The following is a 19,976-nucleotide window of genomic DNA, read 5'->3' on the forward strand; positions in this document are numbered from 1 at the left end:
AAAAAATACTCAATGCCCTTTTTGTCCTGGCTTCTTTAGGTTTTCTGCCCTGTAAAACAAATCTTATTTAAATTTTTCTAATCAGAAGGAAATATGGACAAACTCCTTCAACAAGATTCATATCTACACTGGGAAGCTAGTCAGAGTTCACATAGAGCTTAAAATTCCTGGAACTAAAGACACAAGCTTCAGTACAACATCTTGTAGATTGACATAGCATTTCCAGTTGGTGGTAGGACTTTTTTTCTTTTTTTTTAAATTTAGATTTAGTATCTGGCTTCTTTTACATGCAACATTTCCTGAAGGATGCTAAATTTCTAGCACTGTGATTTCTAATTGCGTAACACTTCTTTTTCAAAAAAAGACATTTTCACATGTTTTTTATAAATCTAACCTAAAAGAAAAAAAATACTTTAAATAAAAGCATATGGCAGAAGCTTATCCAAGAAAGTATCAGTCTAGATCCAGCCAGCATTTTCTAACTTTCAACACCATAGTGCACACTGGAAAATATTAAAGCACCTAGTTTGAGTGTTATGTTACACATATTCTGATGAAAATACTTCTCATAAAATTAAATTATAAATAATAAAACATACTTCAAAATCAAAGCTTAATGGAGGTTAAGCTAAGTTGCTCTTTCTAAACTAAAATTCAGGCCAATTTCCTGATTTTCCTTTTCACCTGAACAAAAAGATGACAACATGTACCATACCCAGACTCTTTAAGAAGAAGAAGGTCATGTAAGTTCTGGGATGTTTTATTTGTTTGTTTTGCTTTTCTCAGGTGGCACAAAGGAAACAGATTCCAAACTAAAGTCCCATGCACCAGGGAACACTGAGCTAGCAGCTGTACAAAATCCAGTACCAAGAAATTCCAGTGAAGGCAAAAAATGGGCAGGGGTGACACTCACTGTGCTGATTCCCCCTTGCACAGGATCTCTCCTCCCTGGGACTAAAGTCAGAGCAACTCCTGGTGCAGCCTACTTCCCTCATTGTGAACATAAAGAGGTGAAACTGAAGCTCTCTGACTAGGGTGGGAGAAATTCTGGGAAGATTACACCTGGCTTATTTTCCTTTCTTGTCCTATTTCTGTCTTTTCTCTCTTCCATGAAAAACATCTCCATTCTGGCAGTCATGGGAAAAGGGCAACTTCTTGGAATCACTCAAGAATGGCTGTGGGGTATCAGAAGGTCCAAAGGATGCAGCTCGGGCTAAGGTACACCTGAACATGGTGGTAGGCAGCAGGCTGGCCAGGAACTGTCTCTCTCATCTTTCCAACCTTCCCTCAGAAAGGGTACAGGAGCTGGAAAACCTGTGCACTTGCTGCAAAGAGGTGCAGGACTTCAAGTTAGGAAGAGAACAAACTTGCCTGCAGTTTTTTGTGCACTTAAACCATCTCACCTATCTCAGGACTTAAGACAGGTGATTCGTCCTCGGCAAGTAATTTTTCTTATGTGACCACCTGGGACAAAATGACTATTGGCAAGATGAATCCCACAAAATGCCAGGAAATGGGGGGAAAAGAAGAACAGAGCTTGATAGTCTCAGTGAAGTATTCTGAACATATGATTACTGGTACTTTACCATGAGATGTTTATTATTTTGTTAGAATAAAATTTTCAGTGAGCTACAACTGATTTTACACCATGATATATTTGAAGTTTAAAATCCTTCTGGTACAACTTCATTTTTCCATTTTTCCCACCTGCTGTCTGTCAATTCTTGTCTATTTTGTTTAGTCCCTTCCTTTGTTACAACTAAACTGAAAGGTATCTGGGACAAGGACCATATTCCTTCAACATCTGAATATGAACAGCACTCCTGAAAAGAAATGTCTTGACCACACAATAATAACATACAAAATAAGAATATATTTGTCATAATCTCCAATAAGGTTAAATGTTGCATTGCTTTACTTTGGAGACATACATACAAACCTATATGCCTAAAGGGAATTATGGTACACACACACATACTTGCAAATGTTTATATAGCTACAAAATATGAATAGACTCTAAAGCTCTCTCTTCACCTCATATGTTTTACTGTCTTTTTCTTATATAGTTATTTAGAGAAGGATGCCCTCCTTCTCTCCAAAGACACAATAAATGGGCAGAGACCTGTGAATACCAGTGACAAGGAGAAAATCAACATAATGTCAACCAGTGAAATGCAGAATAGCTTAAAAGCTGCAAATTTGCAGACTACTTTAAAATACTCTAAGTTTAAAGGTTTTCCCATCTCAATTTTTTCCATCTCAATTTGTTGCTTATAGGATTTCAGAGGAATATTGACAACTATTTCAGGTGTAAATCTAACTACCAATAAAAATATCATGCAAAGGTGAAGCATGATAAAAATAAATAAAAATAAAAATAAAACTAGTAATCAAAATAATTTCTAATCTTTGTTTAAAGATATATACGACTATATGGAACTAATTGGAGACATTAAAGGAAGACAGCTTGAATCTACATTCAGCTGTAAGATGTTTGGTACAATATTAAGAAAGAATTCAATCATCATGAACATTCCAATGTACAGAAATTCTTACGGGATATGAAATTCATCCTATAAAAAACAATAGGCAGATCTGATAATCCAAAAGTGATGAAGCCCAGGGTCTCACAGCATATTTTTATTTGAAACACTTTCTGTATTTTATTTTTATTTCATTGTAGTTTTCAAAAGAAGATTAACATAAAAAAGGCTTTTGGTGGCATAGAGAGAATAAAGAACTTTTTTTATAATTTCAATAGAGCGACATTTCAAAATTTTATTTTTCATTTCAATGGAAATTAATTTTATTAATATTAAATTATAAGACTGCTTACTTATTATATGGAATGGACATTCAAAACTGTAAAATTATGTCATGGATGTCCCTTTCCTTTCACTGTTTACTTTGGTTCAGTAATATGTTGGGGACTATCCTTCCTTTATATCATTGCAAGCCTGATCAACCTTTCTTTTTTTGTATTTCCTGCTCCTTTTTCATACTTACCTGCTTTTTTGCTCTTTGCTTCCCTTTTTCATTTTGCAGAAGCACAACTTTTACCTTTCCCTTCCTTCTCAAACATTATTGAGGAAGTAGTATAGGAAATTAAGAAAGAATTGCTAATTTAGTTTTGTTTCAATTTTTTTAACATTACTATGGATACAAATACTATAATTTTGTCTATTTATAGCAATCATATGAAGATTATATGGAAGTTAATCAGGAACAGTTGCAAATAAACTATCAGCAGCAAGTCAGAGGAAAAAAATAAGGTTTAAGCTGTCCATTAACTCTGAAGGGCTCTGCCTGATTTCTCAGTAATGCCTTGAAAACAAAATGCATTTTTTTCCTTTGGTTTATCTGATACTCCTGAAATGCACTCTAACTATTCTGTCTTTGAAGACAACACTGAACTGCAGTAAAGGGACACTACAGTTTCCAGACTATTGACAAATTTTGCAATGTTTCTCTCAAGTGCATCTTATCCTGAGAATAGGGATCTGAGAACACAATCTGACTGTACCAGTATTTTAAAAGTATGTTAGATCTACTGGTATGTGTGAACTGACTTCAAGCTCTCTTCTGCATTCAATTGCAAGTACTGATTTTGATCTCTAAAGTTAATATAGCTTTAGGTCCAATGCTCTAAGGGTCAGTCTCTCTTCCTACATACGATCATTTTAATCAAAACCAGCAAGGTTATTTTGCTAGTAAACCTTATATATCAAAGCCTAGGGATAAAAGCAGGAGGTTCTCCCTGTGAATTTGTACAGTAGCATTTATTTGAAATAAGTAGCCAGTGTATTTTAAAGCTGTTTTTGGTGGCATACAAGAAGAATGTTCTACAGTCTTGTGTTTTAAGATGTGGGGGTGGCAACAGTGCATACATTTACATAAACTGGAAGATGAGTGGTATACATATAATATATAAACATATAATCTGATTTCAGACTAGTAAATGTACTAGAAAATGTTCAGTTAGAACCCAGGGTAAATAAATGTATAGATGGTATGAAAACAGATCAGCTCTATTCATACAAATATGAAACTGAATGTAATGGAGCAAGAAAAGATGTAGGGCTGTTTGTGGGCAAGGGTATACATATAGTCCACATGATCATTCATATTAGTAAATCTAAATGTATGATATCAGAAAATGAAATGTACAATACCATTTATTTCTCAAGATTCTCAAACTGCTTTTTTGCTATTAGAGAAAACCAAATTATTTTATACTAAGTAGTAAACTTCCTATAATAAATGCAAATTTCTTTATGAACAGTTTGGTCAGCTGTCATAAAATACATTTAGAAGTTCTAGAAATTTGTGTGCTTTTAAAAAGTCTGAGTTGTGGAATAACATTACCATGTACACTTATTGTGACAGATAAATGCTTTGGTTTCTTGGTGATTGAAACAAAGAGAGTTGCTTGAATTACCACTCCAATCAGGCCATATTCAACTGAAGTATTTGTGTTTTGCATACAGTTCTTTAGAGGGAGTTAGATATTTTTTCAAAAATAAGGAAAACATCTCTCCAAAGCCACTCAAGGACTCTGGCCACAAAGTGCTTGAATGGCTGCTGGTTTTGGAAGCTTTGTGAGATCAGAGACTTTTAAAAATACTGTGTTGCATGCAAACAGGCAATCAATAATACCTGTATGACTTTTCTATGTCAGAAATACTCGACACCTTGATCTACTTCCATCCCTCTCTAAAGATATAACTATGAAGTAGCGAATGAAAAATTAATTCATAAAGGTTAAATTTAAAACTTTTCTCTGATTAGAAAAAAAAGCCTGTTCCCCAATTGTTTTTATTAACTTCTCAGCTTCAATTCCAAGCTTCATGTTTTGAAAATGTTTTTGGCTTATTCATTTGCTCGAGCTTTTTTAGTTCTAGAAAAAGAAAGTTATAGTTGTGCTTGGGCAAGTGGAGGTTGTACCACATGCATAAAAGCTCTGCTAAAGCTGGTTAAAGCATGCGGGGGAAGATGTGAAAATTAATTTACTAAAACCATGCAACTCTGTGCTTTAACACAGGAAAAAAAAATCATGTGAACCTTCTACCTGAATTTTACTGCAAAAGGTAAAAAGAATCACGATTTAGACCTCGTGTGGTGGTTACTTTGTCCCTTGGGTAGGATGAAATGGTCGGAGGTAACCAGCTACCCAAGACATTATTTCACAACACTAGTGCAAGCACAAGAACATTACCGACCAAATTGGGCATTCTTGGGTGAGTATGTTTGAGGCATTCTGCCACCTAATAAAAACAGTATGAGGAGGATGATTTAAAAGAAAGTACTACTCCCACACGGGGAATGTACTCTCTACTTCATCAGCTCCCCACTCAAACAGGCTACTTTTTCATTTAAACAGTGCATCATGGGCTTGATTCATGATGACAATTAAGGAATTTAACATCCTTCTCTGAAAAGAAGTATCTTTATGCAGAATATTGTAAATTTTGTGAAAGAGTGGTTTCTCAAAATACAATTCCCTCATATGCATTTCTGATGCCGGAGAATTACACAGACTATCAGTTTCTCCCCCCACACTCCAGGATGTCAACAAAAATTCAGGGATAACTACATGTAACTGCAAATTTTATGAGGATTCTTGGATTATGAGAGCAAGAGCAGAAAGATTAACAGAAACAGCCTGACCAATCAGAAGCAAAGTCAGGGTTTCATGGTGTCCCTAACTCTATCTTACATTGCAAATTTTTCTGTCCAAATTGTTTGCAAGGACTTTATTGCCTCGCTCAAACATCTGGATATCTTTTCAGTTCTAACCAACACTTAGTGGCAGTTTCTCTGTATCTGCTGCACGTGCAGTGTGCAAAACTGTTCAGTGCAGTAAATCCATGAAAGGGGAAAGCTTTGCAGTGAGCTGTGATGTATTTGCACAGGAGATTTGACCTCAATGGTTCTGCACTGTGAACTGCAGTTTGCAATTTTCTCTGTCGGCACTTACCATGGAGAACTGTATTGTCAGTAGTCTGTGACCTCACCATTTACCACCCTTCCCACTTTCATTTATGAAATACTAAATGACAAGATCCTTTGTCTCCAAAACTTCATCCTAATTTCTACACTTTGATTCCTGAGTTTTAAACAGTTATTTATCCTCTCTAGGACTCTGCCTTCTCTTTAACAGTTTTTGGTGAAAAGCGCTGCTCAATGCTTTCTTAAAATCCAAGCATGGTCAATTCCACCTTTCCAAACAGCAACAGGATTATTGCACACCAATAGAGTAATCAACTTCTGGAAAGACAAAATGCTTTGAGAATCAAAATACTAATAAAATATTCTCTATACCATGAATGTTCTGCAAATGCAGTGCCAAAGTATGACAGACCTTTTTTCGATATATATACACACTCCCTTATCCTATAATGCCTATGGAGTCCAGCAATTATGTCTCTCTGGAATTCTGAGAAGGAGATAACCCAGTCTAATTAATGTTCTATTTCACAGATACAATATAAGAGACACAAAGAGCAAATAAAGCTGGATTCATCCCACATGCCTGTGGGCAGGATTGATAGTAGACCAGAACTGGTGAAGGACAGACCTTTCAGAGGGGCAATTTTGATTTCAGGTGTTCCAAAGATCTTCTTGATATTTTAAACTTTTCTCTATTTCCACAGAGGCCTAATTATGTATCTTATCCTAGTATCTGGGACTGTCACACCTGTACAGCAGTATGGAAGCACCTTTATGAGTCACTACTTTCTCAGTCCTTTGTCATGGAAAAGTTTTTTTATTTTTATCTATACCTTCAACACAAATTCAATGAGTACATTAGAATCAGCCTAAAGGCACCTTCTCTCTTGCTTTACCATTTCCCTTAATCCAAAGGTAATGTGTAATTTGCAGTGTATCAGACTCTTTTGGTAATTAAAAAGTGTTACTAGCTAATATTCTCGCACTTTAACATTACATTTTTTTTCTTCAAAGCTTCCAGAGATCAAGAATTATCATAAATCATGGCAAGAAATTTTGCACTGACTAGCAGCTGATAAATACAGCCACAAATTACCCTTGGAGATAAAAACAAAATTAATTAAAATAAAATTTTCAATAAAATTAAATCAAATGAACTCTCACTCATAGTTGAGAAGATACATTTTAGCTTTCACATGCAATTGTAAAATGAGCATAACTGCATCAGCAATTCATATCCTGTCCCTGCCCTCACTCAAGTCAGGACAGAATTCTCATCAGGCTTGTGCTGCCTGGCAGCCTTGTCTTTAGATTTAATGCCAAAGAACAGAACACTGACCAGGAACATTAATACTGGAGCCCATCCCATAATCCACACACTGCAAATGGGCTTTTCCTTAGCATCTTTACCTTGAAAGTGATATCAGTAATTGTGCCCTACCACTTGAAGGATACCAGAGAGCGCTCTTTGCAACGGCAACATAAGAGAGATTACAATGAGTAGGGCTGGAAGCCAAACTGAACTGAGTGATTGATTCTACAGGAAGAACTTTGTTCTTGGTATTTCTTATGTTCAGATTCTTTGAATAGCTCCTTACATACAAGGAAACAATTTTTGATCAGCTAAATGTCAAAAATAATTACCTGGAATTCTGTACTTACACATTAAATGCAGTGTCTCTTAATTAAGAAAACTAATTTTATATCTGACAGTTCAGCTAAGATACTATTGCATAAACATAAAAATATTTTAATGTTCTTCTTTCTTATTATTGCCAAATTAGAAAGAAATGATTCACACAGTCACAAGGATAAGACTGGTGCAGGGAGCTAAACAATTGCAAGAAGCTGCTCTGTGTATTTCTGTGGTTTGGAAATAGTGCCAAGTCAGAAGGAAAAGACATTCTCTGCATTTTCTAAAGCAAGATAAATACAGAAAAGAAATATAGATGAAAGATGGAACTGCTATCTGTGGATTCTGCCAGATTCCTTGGCTTTTTGGCACACCTATTGAAGCTGGCAGACTTAGCCAGTAGCAATCTTTTCCATTAAAAGGAGCAGTATATATTCTGATTTAACATACTTTGTTTGTGCATTTTTAAGCTTCAAAAATGTCTATTTAAATTTTTTTTAATGATTCCTTCTGCACAGTTGGCTGCAATTGCCCTTATTTGAAATGGCTCATTTATCACTAAAAGAGCTGCAGGGCACAGCTACTGTTGAACAGCTCCAACAAACGTACAGCTTAGTGGGACAAGCTTCTTTTTATAAGACTAAAAGATGTTTAAAATGTGCCAAGAGGAGCTTTATGCCAGCCTCTAGGTTTGTTATCCAAATGTTACAAAATTAGAGATCTCCTGAAGCACAGAGTTTGGGCAAAAATAAGCTGATCTCCCTTAGGCTGTTGTTTTTTCCCATCCACAATCAGCCAGATTTTAACAGAACACTTGCTACATATCATAAACTTCAGTAATGTGAAATTTTGAAAAAAGTAATCTAAAGTCTGAGGCTTAATCTATACTAAAGCCAAACTTCATTACCTTTGTCAATGGTGAAAAGCAAAATGTTTTACATAAAAGTACTCTTACTTTATGAATGGTGACATTTTGCTTATTATGAAGGTGGAACAGCTACTGGCTCCTGCTTCCTGGAGCTGAAACTGTAAGCAAAATGTTTAAAGTAACCTGGCAGTTGCTAACACAATGGAAACTGGTGTAACACTGTAAATTTGCATTAATCCTTCTGAAATGAAATAAAATATGCTAGTATGTGACTTAGTTTAAGGAATCTCTTATATCCAAAATGTAAGTGTGGTGTGATCAATACATTTGTGGGTGAAGGGATTTGGCCTATTTTCTGTAGACAACAGACATGCAGAATTTTTGGAATCTAGTGCCCTCTTTCTTGATGTCCAAGAACTGTAACAACTGTTATAAAAAGCAACAGGCATCAGCTTGGAGTATGTGCCAGACACGCCGTATCTCCAGCCTGAACTGTGGAGCCTGACCAGAGCAAACCGTTACAGTTACACTTACAAAGGGGTTTTTTCTAAACTTAAAATTACAACAAAAATATGTAAATTGAAAATAAATACTATTATACCCGAATAGTACTATTGCATAGATATTACATGAAATAGTTTTCATTAATTTATGAAGATATATTAAACCCTCCTTTATAATGTAAAACTCCATATTGTGTATTTAATGTTCTCACCAAAGGCCCCTACAAGAGAACAATCAAACCTGTTGCCAAATACTCCTAAACAAGTGGGTGCCAGAGCTTTTGCATTTCATTTGCTATGCTCCAGATAAATATAGTTATGTGATAAAAGGTTGGGTTTAGAATGTTTTCAATAGAAATTACTAGTAATTGTCTTCGATGTTTTCTAATTCCATCTATTTATTTCACAAAGATGGTCTTATGAAAGTCTTTGCACATAAAATGGTTAGCCAAAACTTCTTGTACGGATTTATGACTTTAGCAAACAATGACCAGTTTTCTGGAAGCTCTGCACAATAAATTACAGAAGTTGTATTTTTTAACACAGTCATTATAAAAAACCTTCCAAATATGTAATCTAGATTTCACAATAACTTTCAGAACTTGTGGTTAAACAAGATGGTTTTATATCCTGGAATATTACAAGGGAATAGAAGAACCTAACCTTTCTGCTGCTAAGAACTGAGCTCAAAAAGCATGAATGCCTCCTATTAACTGCACCCAGGATTCAGAAGATACATTATAGCTGTTATGGCTTCTTTGCCCAATAAACCAAAACCAACCAACCAACAAGCCCAACCTGGGTGCCCACCTTCTCCCTACGTCCCCTCCCACGCATCCCTTGTACCCTGATGAAAAGACTAATTTAAAAAAATATTAAAAGGCATGATTATACAAATCAAATCCCATTCTTAGGGAATGAGGGTCTTCTTTGCCTACTTTATTGTACCAAGCAGTTAAAATTTATTTTTCAGCATTCCTGGTGACATTCTTATAATCCACTACAACTGATATTCCAGAAGGCATACATTAGTATTTTGTAATATAAGAAAACAGAGCACTTCCATGGGCAAATAATAGCACAAACCAGACCACAGAGTAAGGCTAAAGATCAGTTCTATGCATGGGTAGGTTGGATAGACACTTTCAATAATAAAAAATATCAGAACATGAATAAAAACTCTGATCATCTGCAATTCATGTTTGTAGTTTAATCATTAGGTTAATGGTTCTTCTAGTCCAAAAATAATTAGTTCTCTATGTACAATGGAACAAGAATAGGAGAAAATTGACTTTTTCATAGCGCAGCATAGAAAAATATCTTTAAATGAATTTGGAAAATAAAAGCTGCTCAGAACAATGCAAAGCTCAAGAGAGACTAATTTACTTTGACTTCATGTAGCCTTCAGCACAGGCACACACATGCAAAAACCTGCCAGCAGCACCAGTTATGGTTCCCACATGGTGCGAGTGCCTCAAAGTCTGGGTGACTGGCTACTCTCCAGTGGTTCTAGATTTTTACAAAAAGCTTGCAGTCAGTTTTTGACTATAAAATAAAAAATATTTACATTTTACTTAAGATGACTGAATTGCAGCTGTGACTTGGCAGTAAAAAAAATGTATCCTGGTTTGTTTAAACTATCAAATATGAACATACAAATATTTTACATTCTTTCTAGCACTCCAGTCCTATCTGTTTGTTCACCTCCACCTCATTGTTACATTTAAATTGAAAGTTTTCTGGAGTCATCTTCTTCTCATGCAGGTACACATCATTCCCTAGCAAAGTGAACCTCTTATCTGTGATCAATGCCTTTAAGCTTCATCACAGTACACAGAAAAAATGCATAAATAGAAAAATTATCAACTTTACTATTAATTAGTTCAGAATTCAAGCAGAAATTTCAAGTCAAAACATCAAGGGATCCTTGTATGAGATACTGGAAATAATCTCAGTGGGAAGATCTCCTTAAATGTTTTAGGATATTTATGTACCATCTGACTGGGTACCTGCAGAAGTATAATTTCATTGGCAGGCAAAACAGGCATTTTTTAGCTTTACCCTTTACAGTGAAAGGCACTGGTCTTCTTCTCACAGACCTTAATACACTTGAGTCTCTATAATTCGAAAGTATTTACCACTTTCTCAGCCAGTAAAATCCTTCAGTTTTCTAATGAATTTTATCTCTGCCAGAGCTGCAGTCCTCTATTGCGGAAAGGAATTATTTTGTTTTAAAGGCATTAGAAGACGAGTAACTGTGTTGGTCTCTGAATATTTTCCTCTCTAAAACAATAAAATGCTTGAACACATTTTGTGGTTGCTTTTGAACTGTGAATTATTGATACAAAAATGAGAGCTAAGTCATCTGACATTTATAAAGTGTTCTGACAAAAAATGAAAATCTGATTTAATCACCTGAAAAAAAAAATCAGCTTATTTCACAAGATTTAAATTTTTACTCCTTTGCATGAAGGCCAACATTATAGCATGCAAACGTTTAACCTGAGGATCTGTTTCCAAAAAGACATGAAAATCACAGTAGAAAACTGGCCAAATATGAACTTTGAGTGCAATACTGTGGTCAAACAGAAAAATGAAAATCTCTGATGTTCAAATAGAGTTTACACAGAAACAAGGAAGTTATTTTACCTGATTTAAGGATTCATACAGATATTACTGGAATACTGAATTCTGTTCTGAAGTATGTTGCAATTCAGTCCAAAAATAAAAAAAATCAGAGCTGACACACAAATATAATTAAAGAATTAAAAATATAGAAATCCCATCAGTGATTACATTTGTCTACCTTATTAAAAATATGACAATCAGGCAAGCAATCAAATTTTCTCAATAAGAATGTATATGAGAACAGAAGTTATGTAGGGCTTGTCAGTTTACCAAGCAAAAGTAACTGCAGAAGATAAAGCTAGACAAACCTTAGGCTACAAATAAGGTGAAAATGTTTTTATGGGGAAGGTATTTAACTACTGGAACAAGTTATGATGTCTCTGGTGGATTTTCCATCGCTGGAATTTTTTAAGTAAAGAGTCAGTGTTTTTCTAAAAGATATACTCTATTCCAAACAGAAAAAAATGAAGCAATGTCTCTGGTTTGCATGAGTAAACCAGTCAGACTCGGTCATTAAAATGATCCTTCCAGTATTATAACATATGGACCTACAACTATGCAACTTGAGATTAGTGTCCAGTTTACCAGACTATAATCTTATTTGGGCTTTTTAAATATTGGCATATTACCTCTCTTCCAGCCCTGCAACTTCCCCTGTACCACAAGCTTGTTGAAAATCAACATCCAGGAGGATATTAATTTAAATTCAGCTGTCTGAAAGCTAGCTGTTTAGTCTGAGCTAGTCACCTAGGTCCTTACTACATTCAGTGGAGAAAATTAGGCACTTTCATGAGTCTATTCCTTGCAGATATCTTGGGCATCTATTTTCAGCTAGAATGAGTCTGCAGGTGTCTCTCTCTTTCCATTGCCTACAGAAGGTGTCTTAGTTTAGACTACTTTAAACTCCATACCTAAAAGTGGCCAAAGTTAGATGAAAGGAATCCATCCTTAATACTCCAAAGATCTCTTTCAAAATCCTTGGATTCAAGTTAGTTAGATCCACTAATTTAAAACATCTGGCATTATTAGATCATACTCAAAATGTGCTTCAGTTATGGCTGGGCAGATTGAGTTTCATCACCATCATAGCATATAAATTCAACTCATCTGTATTCTAGGAAAAGAAAAATTAATATTTTTAATAGGTCTTTCTTATTGCACTATTATTCAGAATTCTGTCATTCCTATCTAATAATGAAATGGACTGTATTCTCATTTTTAAAAGTTCTCCACTGCCTTGGATGGGATTCACCCCATTAAACATAGATATCTACAGCACAGATGTGCAGATCTGACCTTTGAACCTGCGCTGTCATTAAAGCCAAAGAAGACCAGAAAATATTGCCAGTAGAAATCAAGATACCTTATCTTTGCATAAATGTCCAAATTAAAAGAGATGAAATAGTAAAAAACTATTCTCCTTCCTTGGCTATTATAAGAATTGGAATGACTATTTCAGTTTGGCATGTGCACAGTGTAAACATTTAAAGTTAAGATTAATTACTAATTTGATTAATTTTTATTCTTCCACAGCCTGACTTTAGCTGCTTATTTTCTCTTGTTCTTACTTTTTTCATTACTTTAATAATCTCCTCAGAGTCTCATTAGCCTCATAATAAAAGACTGGCCTCAACTTTGTAGGTGATGAGGCCATTCAAACTTCCTAGGCCTTCTTTACACAGAAATCATCATCATCATCATCATCATCATCATCATCATCATCATCATCATCATCATCATCATCCACAAAAACAAATCCTTTCTATCACTTACAAAATCAGAAATTAACTTCTGCAACAGCAGAAATTAACTTCCATAAGAGAGTCTTTCATCTTCCTTCATTTGCAAAGGAAGAATAACCAGGAATAATCAGCTACATATTTTTCACTTGTATATACTTTGAATTTCTTAATCTCTGAAGCCTTTTAGAAGGTATATTATGAGCGGTTTCATGAGTGCCTGTCCTATCACACCACCATCCTCACTAACTCACTTCAGACACAATCCAAATCTACAGATTGCCAATATAACCAAGAAAAAAGAGTGACTGTTGCACAATGTAGCATTGTATTATCTTGACATGGTCTGTAGGATAATGATTTAAATACTCTTTAGCATCTTCTGATGACTTTACTTCTTCCTTTAAAACATGTTTACACTCATCTTTTCATTACTGAAGTGACTGCATTTCCTCAGTCTCCCATTTCCTCCCTAGTGTTTTTACAATTTGTCTAACAAGGGCATCCCTTATAACAAACCTGTACTCTTTAGCTCATAGTTAGACATCTTTTTCATGAATGAGCTTGATTGTTCTAAGGTTTCAGCAGCAGGCAAATATAAGTGGACATCTTTGTTCCTCTGCAATATCTTTAAGGGAAATGTTCTAATGTTTCCATGAAGAATGTGGTGATGTCTTGGTGCTGCTTTCAGTTGCCTGTGAATTTTCCTATTTCTCTTCTCTATAACGGTGACAGACTCCAAGTATAAAGAATGCTGCCTGATATTCCTGCTTATCTCAGCTGTAAAGGGCCAAACCCTCACTGGATTTCTCTTCTCCCTTGCTTTCTGGATGCAATCTTGGATACAAACTGATACCTGTTCCTTACTCTTAATGTCTATCAATTTCTGCGTCTGTCTAGTGCTCCACATGTCATTACTGGATCTTTGAGAATGCAAATCTATTTTCCAGCACAACCATGAATTTTTACTTGAGAAAGAGGAAATATGTTCTGGTGTTTGGTAGTAGAAAGCATTTATTCATCTGTCACAGGTCATAACCATTGTTCCATTCCTGGTCATATGAACATTGATTGTGGAACTGAACATAAAAGAAAAACGTCATAAAACTGCTTTTCTAAACTTGCTCCAAAATCCCCATTTGTCTCCTCAGAATTTCACAAGGCAGCTGACATACACCAGTGACTTCCCAAGATTTTTATCATACAGACTCACTTGAGAAAATTGAATGTATTTTGGGTACAGGTACAAATAGGTTAAAACTTCCAACACTGGCTCTCTCACAACTGTTGCTTTGTGATTTGTAAATAATATTTGAAGCGGTAGCAAAATATGAAATACAACAAACTGATTGAAATTATTTTCTGTTTTTAATTTTATTACTGGTTTCCTGGACAAAACCATACATACACACATTGAATAGGGAATGGTCAGAAAGTCTAATGCTTTGAGAAAGTCTCGGACCAACTGTTAAAGCACTCAGCAACTGTGTCATTCACACAGGCTAAATGTTTCCCTGAAGCATCACACATTCTTTGTATGTGAACACAGCACATGAACATGTGCTGAAGAACACCTGGGTTGTAGTCACAACTACAGAGGCTGTGACATTAATCCAACTGTTCATGATCACTGAAACACCAGGTATCTGGTAAAACATGAAAAAAATATCAAACAAATCCAAACAAGTTTCTTAGAAAAAATATGATTGGTCCTGGAATAACCTATATATAACAACCTCTATGGAAATACAAAGTATGTTTTCAGTCAGCTACTCAATGGAAAGACTAGAAGAATGAAAAGAGCCAGGCATTCTGTCATTACTGCAAAGCACTGAGCAAAGATATCCAGCAGAGTGCTGCATCTACTGTCTTGCCTGTGCTGGGCAGACCAACTCAATAGGCCAGGTGAGACTCAGCCCTGTTCTGACTCCTGTGATTGCACTATTAAATCTCCACCCACTCTCCCTGCCATCTGGGAATGCCTCTCCAGGCTTTCTGAAACTCCAGTAATTGGTTGTTGATGGCAATTCCAACAGTGCCAGCAAGGAAGTCAAGCTCTTAAGTGTTGGTGGATTGGTCATCTGTGTCCTGAGCTGTCATGGTGCATGTGCTGATTTGCTTCAGAATTGGCTCAGCTCTAGCAACACAGAACAAAAGCACTTGGACTAGAACATCTGGAAAATCCAGAACATTGTGAATAATAAAAAACATTAAAACCTGTTATATTTTTCTGTACATCCCTATTTATCTGGAAGTACAAATTAATGTTTTTTATTAGTCCAAACACTTTAACTAGGACTGAAAAATAAAGGTGAACCTAGAGTGAGGTGGAATTATTCTAAAAGTCCATCTCAGAATCAGTGTGCTACAACTTATAAAACCTGAAATCTTCATAATAAAATGAAAGAAAACAGATGGCAGGAGGTCAGAAAATGGATTGTGCCAGTTGAACAAAGAGAGAAGCAAGATTAAAAAATCAAGTGCTAATGCTGTAGTACACCATATATTCCTCTTTGCTGTACAGCCAATATAATACGACTGTGAAAGGAAGGTGTTACTCTCCAGTGTTGAAAGGGTAGCTTAGATTTGAGCAAGTTCAAGTACTGGCCCTTAAACTGAATATTTTAGTATTTTTGACCAGTGGATGCTTTAAGCCAACTATAGATAAATGCATGATAATTCAGGACCATTACCTGTGCCAGAACCGAAACTGCTCACAATCAACTACACTATCATAAATCCAGGCAGAAAATCAACAGTAATAATAACATTGCATTATAAGTCAACTCTTACTGTAAATACATTTACCTGAAAATCAAGTAAAATGAAAGGTCTGCATATAGTGAATCTTTCAGGGAATTTATGAAAATCGAGAACTCCTACTATCTCCATCTCTAAAGCCATAATGCTTATCTCTCCTGTGCCAAAGGAATAACTCTTCTGCCTTCAACTAGTGAGGCAAAACTTCACTAAAAAATCTTTTTGAAAGAAAATTTTGTTCTAGGATAAGATCTTTGAAGAATTTGATTATGCTTAACTCCTAACATAAGAATTTTATAAATAACATGAAGAATTCACCAAAACAGCTCCAGGTAAACTAAGCCTTTGTATTATTCTAACCCAATTTGTCCCCAAACTCAGTTACATTCAATGTCTAGGTGACTTACTGCCATATTAGGCAATAATCCATTAAGATAACCCAACTTCTTTAGCAAATGTCACTGGAGAACGACAAAATGCTGATGTCATTTCACTACCAGCCTATGTCAGAGTGAAGTACTCTGAAGGTGAATGTCCACGTCATAGTTCCATTCCCCAAATCCACCTTGTTGTAATCTTTTTGGCTCCAAAATCCTGTTAACTAATTCACTAATTAACCAAAGATTTTTAGTATAAAGTTTAGAAAATTTGAGGTACACAGCAGTATTCAAGAACTATTTCAAATTAAAGATCTCTCTTTTTGACCATGCCAAACCTCTTAAACAGTTTGAACCCCAAATAAGAAAAAGCTTCCACCTACCTTCACCACTCCATTTTCATGCATGATGACACAGTTGTTGGGATCCTCTGACAGTTGATATAAAGCCAGAGCTGTAGCTCTATGAACTAATGGATCCTTTGCCTTCAAGTAACGTGCTAAAGGAGCCACAGCCTTGGTCTCTCCAAAGGCAACTCTATTGCTGCCCCACATGCAACAGTGGGCAATGGCCTCTGCCAAGTGACGTCTTAACTTGTTATTGTTCTAAAGAAAGTAGAAACATAACAAATTAAAGTCAACACACACAACAAATATTCATCAGAAAGCAGAATTGTATTCCCACACATCTTTAAGGCATCCCAATTTAATTGCAGTACAATTAAAACTGGAGAGAGCTGTAAGGCATAGAGCTATTAAAGTCCCTTAATATTCTTTTTATAGCAAGTGCTGTGAATTTTTATATTATTTCAAAGGTACTTTTAGACTGACTGGAAATTAGATAAGATAGCATTAAAATGTAAAATATAGCCCCATCAGTGAGATTTTTCTGCATGTTCAGATTTATTGTTTTCTCAACCCTTTGTGCCTTTTTCAGATGGCAGCTGCACCTCTCAAAAACAATATTCCGCAACAGTAACTATTAAAATGAAGCTCATCTTCCAAACCAATTTTAGTAGCAGACACAGACTGTTTTGATGTCTAATGTATGTCCCATAGAGGAATGATTCTACAGCTCTTCCTTGTAACTGCTGCAAAATCTACTGCTCCTGTCACAGCCTTTTAGATGGGCATAATGCAGTCTGATGTAAGAAATTCCAGTGCTTTGTATGACATGTTTAAATGTTACTTACTGTGTTTGCTAGCTTGGACAACAGAGGGACAACTCCATGATCTGTCATAACAGCTAAGTTTTCTTGATCTTTAGCTATATTTGCAATGGCTGCACATACACTTGTTAAAACTTCTTTATCCTTTGATTTTAGCAAATTGACTATCAGTTCCAAGCCGCCAACAAATGATCGAACCATTTCCCCAGAATTCTAAATAAGAATCAAAAGAAACGTAATTTTTAAATATTCAATCAGTATTTATATGAAAATGTTTAAAAACCAGATTGGTACGACATATTTATTCAAAACTGCAGCTATTGCTGTGTTGCCTTCACCAAGAAATATGGCTAATTTGGAACTTGGAGCTCTTTTGATTGACGTATGAGAGTTAGACTGTTTTACATATCAGCACACAGGCAGAAATGCAATGCCTAAATAAAGGTATCTATCATTTTTCATTTTTCATACCGCAGGGTATAAAAGTCTCAAGCTGTCACTTTAGAAGGGTGCAAGTCTCACTTATCAGTTGTATCAGAGTGTCCAGATGGATGCCTTGCACACCTTAGGGCATCTAACACAGCAACAGACACTTTAGGCTCTCAAAGTGTCTCCTGTTTCCTACATTTAGTCTGACAGCTAAGACAAAGGAATGACAATATTATTTTCTTGTATCAATGCCAATGAGCATTCAGGAATACTTAAGAGGGAAAGTTACACAAGTCATGACAGCAACTGTGGGAGAACCATGGTGCACCTCAGTGTATGAAAAATCAATGTAAAATATGAATAAAGAACACAAAAACTACCCTGGAAAAATGTCTAATTTTGCCCATAAAATAAATAGAAAACAGTGTGCCTTGATCTTGAATACAGTGGGCAGACCTAGTCCTTTTTTACCACCTTCAAAAAGTTAACATTAAAAAAACTTTAGAGAAAGACAACAAGAATAATCAGTGGTAGTGAACTGTTCTGTAGAAGGAATGAGTCCAACTAGGACACTCAAGGTAATAAAAGAAAATGAAGGAGCAGTGTGATATAGATGTACAGAAGCTTGAGCAGAATGGGAAGGGCACACCAGGATCTTTCTTCTAGAAGAACTGGGATCATCAGACAAAATTAGTAGGTGGCATATTCAGAATCAAAGTTGTTTCAAAACAAAGTGCAGTCGAAAAGTTGGAAGTCCTTGGAGCAGGACTGCAGTGGCTCTCAAAAAATTTACGTTAGGCAAATTCAAAGAAAAACAGAAAATCAGGGGTTTTTCAATATGGAAGTATTCTCTCTGATTTAGAAATTTCTGGAGCACAGACCTTTGAAGTGGTGTTAGGTGGCACATCTAAAGGTGGCATTGGACAGTCTGGTGTCAAACTGTTACTATATTGGAACCAGAGCCAAGCAGTTAAATGACTGGCAGTAACTTCATAGGATAAATTTCAGCTTGTGCTCCTCAGTAGTGATAAATGTACAGGGATGGAAAGAAAGGTCTGCAAGTGGAATTACTTTTATTTGTTCCTTTCAATAGGTCAATAGGAGAATTTTGAATAAAAACTACTAGACACTCTCCTGAAACCCTCTGGACTTCATGTGAGGGCAAACATGGATTGTATGAACTTTCCTAGGGCTAGGGAGGGATGCTGAAGACCAAGCATGGTTTTGATTATATTTATTTCTTTTTGGGGGCTGATTTATGAACAGAGTAGGGTCTAACTGAATTTTGTTAGCTTTGCTGAGCAAATCCATCAAATCATGGACTTGGTAAATGAAGATTTCATAAGATGCTGCAGTTTCATCTTTTTTTAGTTCTGGGTCTAGATGTCAAACAGAACTCTTAGCTGTGATGTTTCCTTCTCACAGAAAGCAAAAGCAGTGGGTAGGCCCGCTGGTAATGAAACATTTTTTGCCACAGGCAGAACAAATCTTGAGACTGGAAGGGAGAGGTTAAAGCCAAACTGTGTAAGGGTAAAAAAACACAAGCTACAGCATGTGGAAGAAGGGCAGCATCTAAGCACAAACTTCATGCGGAAGTCCTAAATACCCCCAGAATGAACATATAACAGAAGTCCTTATAGAAATTAAAATAGAATCTAAATGCAGAAGAAGGACAGTACATGTTTGTGGCTCAGAAAAGCAGTTGAGAAAGAGAAGGAAGGGTGATGCTCTGCCACCCTATTACCATGTGAGCTGCATGTAGAGGCAGGTGGGCTTACAGAGGGTTTCCCATGGATACAGCAACATAAACGTTCGTCTATAATTGCTAGTGTATGCATACCATAATGTAATGCATCTACAGACACTCACCTGAATTAAAACACTGTTTCTCCATATCAGTTTTCATGTTTGTCTTGAAATTT

At 35.8% G+C, this 19,976-nt stretch overlaps 1 protein-coding gene across 1 annotated transcript in view; it reads right to left on the bottom strand.

Moving 5' to 3' along the window:
• Window positions 1-19,976, bottom strand: part of ODAD2 (outer dynein arm docking complex subunit 2) — a 73,046-nt gene that overhangs the window by 6,344 nt on the left and 46,726 nt on the right. The window contains exons 18-19 of the mRNA XM_086861873.1: window positions 17,650-17,838; window positions 16,841-17,062 (exon numbers count right to left, since the gene is read on the bottom strand). Of these exons, the coding sequence (XP_086717999.1) occupies window positions 16,841-17,062; window positions 17,650-17,838 (411 nt within the window). The remainder of the gene's footprint in view (window positions 1-16,840; window positions 17,063-17,649; window positions 17,839-19,976) is intronic.

Source organism: Cyanistes caeruleus, chromosome 1 (genome assembly GCF_971803275.1).
Source record: "Cyanistes caeruleus chromosome 1, bCyaCae1.hap1.1, whole genome shotgun sequence".
Taxonomy (NCBI): Eukaryota; Metazoa; Chordata; class Aves; order Passeriformes; family Paridae; genus Cyanistes; species Cyanistes caeruleus.